Source organism: Aegilops tauschii, chromosome 5 (assembly GCF_002575655.3).
Source record: "Aegilops tauschii subsp. strangulata cultivar AL8/78 chromosome 5, Aet v6.0, whole genome shotgun sequence".
Lineage (NCBI taxonomy): Eukaryota > Viridiplantae > Streptophyta > Magnoliopsida > Poales > Poaceae > Aegilops > Aegilops tauschii.
Genome location: NC_053039.3, coordinates 474,768,000 through 474,779,671, shown reverse-complemented (window position 1 = coordinate 474,779,671; position 11,672 = coordinate 474,768,000). Strand labels below are relative to the sequence as shown.

At 47.4% G+C, this 11,672-nt stretch overlaps 1 protein-coding gene across 1 annotated transcript; it reads left to right on the top strand.

The window, feature by feature from the left end:
* Positions 1-1,630: 1,630 nt before the first annotated feature.
* LOC109743826 (E3 ubiquitin protein ligase DRIP2) lies at positions 1,631-7,299 on the top strand. Its single transcript, XM_020302911.4, has 7 exons — positions 1,631-1,999; positions 3,635-3,734; positions 5,082-5,397; positions 5,512-5,756; positions 5,849-5,899; positions 6,319-6,391; positions 6,814-7,299. The coding sequence occupies exons 1-7, from the start codon at positions 1,879-1,881 to the stop codon at positions 7,033-7,035; spliced, it is 1,128 nt and encodes a 375-aa protein (XP_020158500.2). The 5' UTR covers positions 1,631-1,878; the 3' UTR covers positions 7,036-7,299.
* Positions 7,300-11,672: the final 4,373 nt, after the last annotated feature.

Below are 11,672 nucleotides of genomic sequence, written 5' to 3'. Positions count from 1 at the left end.
CTCACAGGGAGACGTTTCACATGGTCCAATAATAGACAACTGCCCACCCTAGAAAGACTAGACCGTGTCTTCTTTAACCTAGCTTGGGATGAGCTATTCCCTAACTCTCATATAACCTCCCTAACGCGTTTTCGTTTATCAGTTGCAACATCAATTCCAGCCTCCTGCCTTTTTAGATTTAAAATTTTTTGGACCTTATTCCAAGCTTGCAATCCAATTGTCTCTAACATTTGGCGACCCATCGGAGAACTTCACCTGGGCCATCATGCAAACCAATGCACTGCTGACCCACTCGATCCAAGCCTAGAGGCGACGCTAGTGAAAAAAACAAGAAGTGCGCTAAAGCTTGGGCCAAAACTCTAAAGCCCATTCAACAACATTTTCTATCTAACTGCTTGAACTTTTAGAAGAAATTTGAACTTTACAACCTCCTTGTATCTACCCTTCAATGCAGCATCAGACAAAAAAAATGCCTTATGACAGCAGATGGGTCGGATCTTGGTCAACACCCTCTCCCCGCTCTCGGCTGTCGGGACTGGGACCTCATGTTCAAAAAATTTACAAGTGTTTCCCAGGAAACTGACCTGCGAGGCCAACTTCACGAGAAAAATTTACCATGGAGGTCGGCTATCTATGTGAACAAACCAAGACCGGACACGATTACCATTCAGATAGGGACCCGTGACTTGAAATATTCTACGTAAATATGTTTTAGAAATTAGTTTACTCAAATTTTAAAAATGTTCATCACACATTTAAAATGTTCATGCAGTGTAGAAATAATGTACATGTAAATTTTGAACATGTTGATAGCATTCAAAAAATATCCGTGACATTTGAAAAAATATTCTTGTCATTTAATAAAATTTTCACAAAATATTTTTTTAAATGTATATCATTCAAAAAACTGTTCACACGTTCAACAATATGTTCATCACATTTTCTCAAAACAGTTTATGTAATTGAAAAAAATATTCATACTATTATTTTAAAAAATCACACATTTCAAGAATATGTTTATGACATTTTAGAAAAATCATCGAGTAATTTAGAAAGATGTTCAAGTTGTTTGTAACATGTTTATACAATGTAGAAAACATATGAAAGGTTCTAAACCATTCTAAAGAATCTACTCAAAACCGTCTTACTGGGCTGGCCCACTAAAGCCACCATGCAGCCCAGTGCCAGAGGCAAGGCGAGGAAAAGCTACATCTCGTGACACAGCACCCATGTACAAAATAAGCACTGTTGAGATGTGAGCTACCAAACGAACTGCAGAACTTGGCCCCAGTCACGGCGTTTCAGCTTTTACATACTTCATGGCGCGACGCGTGCAGGAAGGCCGAAAACAAGCCGAGCAACCAAACACACCCTACAATTTTACCCTCCTTGGTATCTCTTGCTTTGTAAGAATTCGCCACCTACCCACGCACAAAAAATGAATCTTATCTACACTGTTATGGAACAACGAAATTTGGAACGGCCTGGTTCGGAACAGGAAAAAAAGCAGATAAGTTTGGAAAAGCAATAGGAAGACAGTTCCGAATACAAATCGCACATAGGTCCTTATAGGCTACGCGCACCCGGCGCCGCCAACACGCAATCGCCTCTGCCACTCCAATTTCTTCTATTTATACACCGCGATAGGAAAAGACTTCGTACTCCCCGGCCCCCCAAACCCCCGCGCCTCGCCGGAGCAGCCCCGCCGCCGCGGCCGCCGCTCCTCCCTCCTCCCGGCCGGTCAATGCCCTCGATTCCATCGCCCCGCGCCGCGTATTCCTGATTCTCCGTCTCCCCCAGGCCCCGGGCTCTTCTGACGAGGAGGTCGACGAGGAGGAGGAGGAGGAAGTGGCGGGGGTGGTTGCCGGCGGCGGAGAGATGGGGCACGCGCCGGGGGTAGCTCGCGTGCGGCGGGCGCTGCTCGCCCCGTGCGTGACGTGCCCGCTCTGCGACGGGTACTTCCGCGAGGCCAGCGCCTTCACCGAGTGCGGCCACACCTGTGAGTTCTCTCTCTCTCTACCCCGCTCCGCCGCCGCCTCTACGGTTTCGTTTCTCTTCCGTCCGCCCTCCCTCTCTCTCTACTCCGTCGTGTCTGCGCTGCACGCGCCGGCGTCCCGCGCCGCTGCGCGCGGACGCCCCCTTGCCCCCCGCCGCGTCGCGCTGCCGGCCTTGGTTTTGGTGTCGGATGTTCTGCTTTCTCTGTCCCTGTTCCGTCTGTCTCTCTGTCAGTGGTGGCGTGGCGATCAGGTTGGCGTTCGACGCGACTTCCTGACCCCAGATGAGCGCCGGAGCCGCCGCCGTTCTCCTGCGAATTGCCGAGGCTTCTGATTGCGTGCGCTGCGGTCTGGCCGTGGCGGCCACCTTCCGCCGCGTTCGCTCTGCTTGGCCGGCGTTCTTGTTGTCGTTGGAGCTTGGTCTGCTTCGTCGTCCAAGACCAAGAGGCAGGCGTTTCCTCTCCGGTGGCCGCATGCGCCGGAGCTACTCCGGAGAAACCCTGTGCCGCCGTCGCAGCCGCCGATCGAAGCCGTGGTTTCTTCGCCCGTGCTCTCGCGCACCAGTCCCTCCAGAGCCGCCATGCCATCCCTGTCCTCTGGAGTCGACAATGCAGCCAAACTGAATTTTTTGTGTGTGTGTGTGTGCGCGTGTGACTGTAAGTAGCAGGTGTTTTGCTGTTGCATTAAGTACAGGGTGGCTCAAAGCCTCAAACAGAGCGGAAGGGAAACAAGAAAAATCCGACAGTCAACAACACTTCGGCTGTACAAAAAAGAGAGGAGCAGAACTATTCTTGAAAAGCCTCCATCAGGAGGCTAAAGTCTACACTCACTAGCCCCCAAACATTAGCAGCCGTAGTATTCTGCTCTCTGAAAATCCTCTTGTTTCTCTCATTCCAAGCAGATATGCCATGCAGCTACAGCCGCACAAGCCACCTCCACTGCTCCTCTTTGCACTTTTCTTGTCAGAATTGCTAATCTTCTTCCACCATCATCCAGGGATCGAGCTTACAGAGAGAGCATTGCTCGCTACTCATGGATGGTGCGAGCCAGCAAGCAAAGCAACCATACCTCTTTAGCAAATGCTTGACTCGTGTCCGTTTGGTTATGTTGTCGATGCTTCTGGTTATTAGTAGAACGGGTATTCAGTGGCGTGCTGTCTTATATACGCCCTCCGTCCCATAATATAACTAGTGGAAAAAACGCTCTTATATTATGGAACGGAGGGAGTAGTTATTTGTATTTGGGAAGTATTTCAGATATATGTTTTTGGTATAGCCGCGCTTCATATTCTAAAATAAAATGTGGCTGCACTACTTTTTTCCTTGAAAAAGTGGCTGTACCACATGATGTAGAGGCCAGGAGGATGATCACTCTGATTATCTAAAAAAACGTTCTTGATCGATAAGCCTGGCAGCTACTGCTGCACCGCAAGTACAGCGCAGTTGTCAGTCTTGTTCTAGCTATCAATCTGGATGCAAGTCAAGTATCTGCTCTTATTGCATTGTTGCTACTTTCTATTTTACTCCTAATAATGTAGCTTTCCTCTGTTGAGCACATAAAATTCGGTTCTTTCAAATATCTGTACGATACTCGCCTGCTTGTCTATAGAGTTCCTCTTGTGACCATCTTTTTGTAAGCAGTTTGCCGGGAATGTATTATGAAGAAAATAGATGAGGAGGAGATCGAAGCCTGCCCAGTGTGCGATGTTGCTCTTGGGATCACTCCTGAAGAGAAACTCCGGTAAGTAATTGTTAAAATACCAAGGTTATCTGCTGTACAACATTGTTTTTCCAACTTGTCAGTTCTCTTTTTTCTTTAAATTCCTGTATAAGTACACCTGCATAGCGTTAATAACATGTGAGCCTAAAGAAGTGGTGCTGCCACTTTTTAGGCCTTCTTATCACTAATAGTACATATAGTGGATGTCAAAATGAGCCATTTGGAGGTTCTACGGATACTAAATCAAGTAAGAATACATGATCCAAAATCTTCTGTTCATCTGTAACAACAGAACAAATTCTATAGTTCTCCGGCTGCCTCAAAATGGCTCATGCTGGAAGTCCTCCGGCTTGTTTCATCTCAGTAATAATTGGGCCAATACAAAATTTTGTGGCTCCTCCCCCTCCTATTGCACGTGTCAGAGCATCATTGGATAAGTCGGCAGTTTGCCTCAGGGTCCACGTACTAAAGCCCCGCATCAGCGGCCAACAGTTTTCGTACTGCAGCTGACTGACCAGACCCCACAGTCCCACACTCCTGTCCTTGTTTCTGTAAGTTTTCCCTTCGCCCATGACGCCCAACTGCAGCCTTAAGAACTTGGCAGTATAAGGATGTATAGACTATAGAGCAACAGATGGCCAGAATGGAGAAAACAGACTAATGAAATTCATGTTTGATAGAATCCATATAAAACTATCGTGAAGGATATCTGCGATTCCAACAAGCAAACATGTCGACACTTGTAACTTGATCCTCTTAGTTTGATCCTTAAAGTGATAGGAGTTCATATACATTTCCATTGTGTTTTGCATTTTAAAATTTGTACCTTTCAGTAAAATATGGTGTTCACACACACCATTTATTAATAGCTGCAGAAACAATTAGCTCATTTGGACCCTTATATAATACAGTAGAAAAATGCACTTAACATTTTTGTGAAGAATAAGAGTATATGTACGACCCTTATACAGCAGAAAAGTGCACTTAATATTTTTGTGAAGAATAAGAGTATATGTACTGTTAATATCTCTATAGACATTTGAATTAAAAATAGTTCCTTCTGGTTATTAGTGAGAATATACTAGCTTATAATTACACTCCTGTGGATTCTACTGTATAAATCTTGCGTAAGATGTAACAGCTATCACAGCTCTTCGTGCCGACTGCCTGCTACATTGTTATCTTGTCTAATAACACTGGCTGAAATACACACGCTTGCTAAAAAGTGTATATACATTATTGTTTGGTGAGGTGAAGCAAAATCTTAGAATTCCAGCCACCATCATTCTTTTTCTTTCCTGCAATCTCGACTCAGGTACTCAACTATATGCTGCTACCTAACATGATTGATTGGTTCCTTGTTTGAAGGGCTGATATAAGTATTCAGGCTATCAGAAATTATTTGTTTCCACCTAAGGCAGAAGTAGATGCTTTTGAGGCTCCAAGTATTACATTGCCAGCGAAGAGAAAAGAGAGGTCCATTTCTTCCTTGGTTCAAACCCCAAAGATGGCAACACAAACTACTCTGACAGGACGGAGAACCAAAGCTGCAAGAAGGACTATCACATCCCAGACGTTTTCTCTCAGTAAATTGCCAAATAAATCTGAAGACCGCGATCAGATGGCTGAGAAGGCCTCGGCACTAAAATCTACCAAGATGACAACATCTGCAAATAAAAAACAGGTAGTATTGAAGTGTTATCAACACATAATTCATATGCAAGTCTTATGCCAGTTTTTTTTATGCCAGTTGTCTTGTAACATTTTCTTATTCTAATTACACTTCTATCCCAAACAGAACACTGTAGATATTTCTGAAGATGGAAAGAATCGCGGGACGATTGACAAGGAAGAGCTTGAGAAGCCCTTACGGAGTTTAGTCGTGGCAAGCGCGAAGAAATCGCAGAATCCAAGTTCTTGTCCCAAGGAAAGTCACAAAAATAAAACAACCACAGAGCATACTCCGAGGGAAAGCCCAGAAGCAGACTCGCATGATGGAATAACTACCCGAGTCTGGTTTTCATTAGTCACTTCACCGAACCAGTAAGACCTCTTGCAGCATATTCAATATATATACTGATTCTGTTGGACCATGTGTTTTGTGTTGTCACATCAAAATGAAAATTGTTTTGCAGGGTAGAAGCAAAACTGTTGCCTCAGCTAGAAAAGAATTTCTACAGAATCAAGTGAGTTCCTCTTTAGGCTTCAAGTTTCCTTGTCAACAATGATATAGGCCTCTCATACTTAGCATCCTCTTAATCATAGCATATGTTGGTGGAGATATTTTCCCAGCTTAGATGGCTCAGTGTGCTGATGCCCCTTTTCCTGTTATCTTTGATTGTTTTTTACTAGATGCATAGATTGCTCTGGTATTAGCAAGAGTTCTTCTCTTCATCTCAAAATATGAAGGTGAAGAACCTAGAAAAACAGTGGTCTTGTGAATTTTTATTACCGGTGGAGAGGATATTTCATCCGAAAATCCTGCATGCTTTTTTTCGTTCATTCCTACCAGCAATTCAGTTTTCGCTGATGTAATAACATGTTAGTAGATTCCAAGAATTTAATACATTTTGTTCTTCAATATGGTTTTTTCTTCTTGTTTCAGAGATGGAACTATGCGGGTATCCTCCATCCTGAGGCTGATTATGAAAAAACTTGAGCTAGCAAGTGACGATAAGGTGGGCCTTTTAGATGTCATTGTACTTCCATTTTTGATTGCCGTCACTCCACAAACCCTACTCAAGTCTGTGCCCTGCTATCAAGGTGCTTGCTTCCATGTACTACATTTACTGATAAATCTGGACTTTGCTACATTTCTAGATTTTGTTTTTCAGAAATTGTGAAGGGGCCACTGTCCATTAAAAGGAACCACCCTGCTGCATTTGTAGATTTGGATGGTGACATAGTAGGATTTAATTGCACCATTTTTCTGTTCAAAGCTCCCAAAGAATGCGTCACTAAAACATTTTGCAGCTCAATGATCCACCCTATCATATCTCCTCCTGTTAGTGAGTGTGCGTGAGTCTGTGCCCACAAACCGAGAGTATGTGAACCTGCTCTTTTGTTTGACCCCTTGTTTATACACGTGTGCGAAATGCAGGTGGAGATCTTATGCCATGACGAGTCGGTGTGCCCCTCGACGACGCTGCACGGCCTACTCGAGCGGTGGCTGAGCTGCAAGCCGAAGGACGAGGTCCTGAGGCCGGTGGGTGCTCCGGCGAATGAGTTTGTGATGGAGCTGCGCTACCGCCGGTGCCCGGGGTCCAGGCCCCTTTGCTGCACGATGAAGATAGCGTCCCTCCCCTGCCATTGCAGCACCTAGCTCCTCCGTCTCCGTCATCCGCTCATGCTCGTCGTTCAATGGTCATCAGTCTGCCTACCTAGGATATATTATACATATAGTATTCTCACTCTATACCTGCATATCTTTCTCAATTTTGTTGGACCGTGTAAAGAGAGAAGGGGCGAAAGAAAGAGTAGCATAGCCGTAGATTTGCTAGACAAAGAATCCGAAAAGTTTATGCAGGCTACAGTTTTGGTTTACAGTTATGACAAGACCTCGCAGACAAAATTCCTCAGTTGTTCCTCTCCTCTGTCTCTTTCTTATGGTAATTTTGTTTCTTACCCACTGTTCAAGGCTGCGCGGTAGCCCTGATTTGGTCAAAAGATCTCCTTGTTCTAGGTGAGATTCCTTCCGTTTGTCCTGTGGTGGTCTAGTGGTTTTGGCTGGTAACGGTCTATGCCAGGGCGTGGCCTGCAAAGCTGCACACCGAGCGAGCTGAACAGCTGCCTCCACAAGTCATTCTGATGGGCCCGTCTATGTCTATGTCTAAGCCGTTGACACTTTTTAAGTCTTATTCAATCCAGACAAGTGAAACAGTGCAGTGAAAGTGCCACTTACACCTTTTTATTCAGAAAAGCGAACGTTACACTTCTTTACTAAACTAAAGTTCTGAAATAAAAAAATATTGCAGTAAACTAAAGTTGATTACAATTTGTAAGCCAAATTCCCTCGTCCCGTCCCTCGCGTCGCCCCTAGGGCGACTCGGGGGAGTCTAGGGTTTTCCCCCGCCGCAACCCCCCACCCCCTCGCCGCCACCGGAGACGACCGCCGGGAAAGCCCGCGCGGGCGCCGGGGAAGGTGGCGGTGGGGTCTTCGGCGCTCCTTTCTCGCGGAGGCCCTCGGATCCAGGGGCGGTGGCCCCTGCTGGCGTGGCGTGCGGCGTGCCTGAGGGTTCGGCCATGAGGACGGCGAGCCGCAGGTGGTGGTCGAGCGCGGCGCAGATCTTCCCGTGCCAGATCTGGAGGTATTGCCACCCTCCCTTCCATGCATCCCTTCCCAGTCCCCGGTTCGGTTTTGGATCTTGCCGGATCCATCTCTGGTGTGTTCTGGTGGAGCAGATCGGTGTCCGAGGGAAACCTTGGCTGGCCTCAACGGATCCAAGAGCTGCGACGGGCCTCTACAAGAGCCGGAGCGATCGCCGCGCTGAGCCGGGCCAAGGCATTCCTGCCGGAGTTAGACCCGGCGGACATCGCCCTTGGCTATCCAAGCCTGAAGGAAGACGGCTCAGCTTTCGATCAGAAGGACTTCGCAGCGTGCGTGAAGGCTGTACGCCCGGTGGCCACCCTTATCGGGAACGACACAGATCTGACCAAGTACCAGCCGGGTTACAATGCGGAGAATCAGAGGATTCCAACCCCTCGCTATGAAGCCCTCAACTTGATCCCGCCGGCTCGTCAGCACACGTTCGCCCCGGAGATTGACCCGGCCGGGTTAATTGACGAGGAAGCCCAATTCGAAGCTCTCAGCGGCATCGACTGGAAGTCATCAACTTTCCAGGTCTTGGGATCAGCCGGAGGAGAAGACAGGAACGAGCCGGAGACTTCAACTCAGCAAGCGTCGTAACTCGGCTGGCGGTTTACCAAACAATGCTCCACCCTTTTAGACTTGATGAGTTTTGTAATAGAGTAGGTGCAACAATTTATCTCTGCCGTGCCATCGTGCACGTATTGAATGCTGAAGTCTTTTGAAGTTGTCTCTTTGATGTTTCTCCGGGTCATAATCAATCCTTTGTTTTTCTTAACCTCAAAAGAGGTGCCTTTAATTATCCTGCATATAAGGGCAAATCACAAGTCTCGAGGCGGCTTACCGCCCTGAGAATCATAAGCTTTAGATAACCCGGAATATGAATCAAAAAGGACTTGTCTTCAATGATATCCTGAATACAGCCGTAAGAATATACTTAACGGCCTGCAAGCATACTTCCGGTTTAGATAACCCGGATAAGAAGGTTGGTACCGCAACTCCGGTTTACCTGTCTTATAACACCCATTGCGTTCAGCAAAACTGTAAACCCAAGTTAAGCCGGCAAAGTAAGACCCGGCCGTACACACTTGGAATAATCAGACAAAACTGACTATAAATTGGGAGAACTTAGGGGCTTCCGGTTCGGATACGACCAGAGACCCGGCCCAAAGGGGTTATGCTAAGATTCGAATACGATCATATAGCCCCCAGTGGGTGTGGCGATGCCAATCAAGAGGGTATCGACAGCTATGTTCTCTTTGGTTCGAATACGACCCATGTTTGAACAGGAAGCCCCCAAGTGATTTTAAGAATTGTTTAACGACGCTGATTCGAATACGATCCACGTCGGTTCCCAAAGGGGCGAAACCATGATTCAAATATGATCAAGGAAAACTCCCCAATGAGCTCGGCACTTTGCCAATCAAATGGGTATCGACAGCTATGTTCTCTTTGGTTCGAATACGACCCATGTTTGAACAGGAAGCCCCCAAGTGACCTTATTACCTTCGGCTAGATTCGAATACGATCATAAGGCAGATCCTCCTTTAAGTTATCATGTTAATCTTGCAATGAAAACAACACGTGCACATTTGGAGGAGAAAAAAGGACAGAGGTCCTGCTTTATTGCTTATCATAATATATACATGGCTGAAAGAAATATGTACATTATGAGAGCCGGTGGCTCAAGTGTAGTAAGGCCGAAGCTGAGCTATGTTCCACGGCCGACGGGTCTCTTCCTCCGACTTACGTGAATCTTTATGCTCCCGAATGTCGATGAGGTAATATGACCCGTTGTGCAAGTTCTTGCTGACCACAAAGGGTCCTTCCCAAGGCGGGGAGAGCTTGTGCGCATCTGTTTGATCCTGGATGAGCCGGAGCACGAGATCGCCTTCCTGGAAGACCCGGGACTTAACCCGGCGGCTATGATAACGGCGCAGGTCTTGTTGATAAATCGCTGAACGGGCTGCTGCCATATCACGCTGTTCGTCCAACAAGTCAAGAGCATCTTGGCGCGCCTGTTCATTATCCGCCTCAACATAAGCCGCCACTCGAGGTGAGTCATGACGGATGTCACTGGGAGGACGGCCTCTGCCCCATAAACCATGAAGAAAGGCGTGAAGCCTGTAGACCTGTTAGGAGTAGTGTTGATGCTCCATAACACGGAGGGCAACTCCTCCACCCAACAACCCGGCGTCCATTGCAAAGGGACCAAAAGCCGGGGCTTGATGCCCTTCAGAATCTCCTGATTAGCTCTCTCAGCTTGACCATTGGATTGAGGATGAGCAACTGAGGAGACATCAAGTCGGATATGCTCTCGTTGACAAAACTCTTCCATTGCGCCTTTGGAGAGATTGGTGCCATTGTCAGTTATAATGCTGTGCGGAAAGCCAAAGCGGAAAATCACCTTTTTTATAAATTGAACCGCCGTGGCTGCATCGCACTTGCTAACTGGCTCAGCTTCCACCCACTTTGTGAATTTGTCAACTGCCACCAAGAGGTGGGTCTTCTTATCCTTGGACCTCTTAAAAGGCCCAACCATATCAAGCCCCCAGACCGCAAAGGGCCAAGTGATTGGGATCATCCTCAACTCCTGAGCCGGCACATGAGCCCGTCGTGAGAACCTCTGGCAACCATCACATCTACTGACCAAGTCCTCCGCATTAGCATGAGCCGTCAGCCAATAAAAACCATGCGAAAAGCCTTGGCCACAAGAGACTTTGAGCCGGCGTGATGGCCACAATCCCCTTCATGGATCTCACGCAAGATTTCTTGACCTTCCTCGGGGGAAACACAACGCTGAAATGCTCCCGTAACACTGCGGTGATGCAACTCTCCATTGATAACAATCATTGACTTAGCCCGCCGGGTTATTTGCCTGGCCAAAGTTTCATCCTCAGGCAACTCGCCCCGGGTCATGTAAGCCAGATATGGCATTGTCCAGTCTGGTATGATATGAAGAGCCGCCACCAGTCGTGCTTCCGGGTCAGGGACAGCCAAGTCTTCTTCTGTAGGCAACTTAACAGAAGGGCTATACAGGACGTCCAGGAAAGTGTTAGGCGGCACCGGTTTTCGCTGAGAGCCCAGCCGGCTTAAAGCATCCGCCGCCTCGTTCTTCCTGCGATCGATGTGTTCCACTTGGTAACCCTGAAAGTGCCCAGCAATGGCATCAACCTCGCGGCGATAAGCCGCCATGAGAGGGTCCTTGGAATCCCACTTTCCTGATACTTGTTGAGCCACCAGGTCTGAGTCACCGAAACACCTTACCCGGCTCAAGCTCATCTCCTTAGCCATCCGAAGACCATGGAGCAAAGCCTCGTACTCAGCCGCATTGTTAGTGCAAGGAAACATCAACCGTAACACATAATGGAACTTGTCACCTTTAGGGGAAGCCAATACAACTCCAGCCCCCGAGCCCTCCAACTGCCTGGACCCATCGAAGTGAATAGTCCAATATGTGTTATCCGGCTTTTGCTCGGGCACTTGTGACTCTGTCCAATCATTGATGAAATCCACCAAGGCTTGAGATTTAACAGCAGTGCGTGGCACATATTTGAGACCATGAGGTCCCAGCTCTATAGCCCACTTAGCCACTCTCCCTGTGGCCTCTCTGTTTTGAATGATGTCACCAAGAGGGGCAGAACTGACCACAG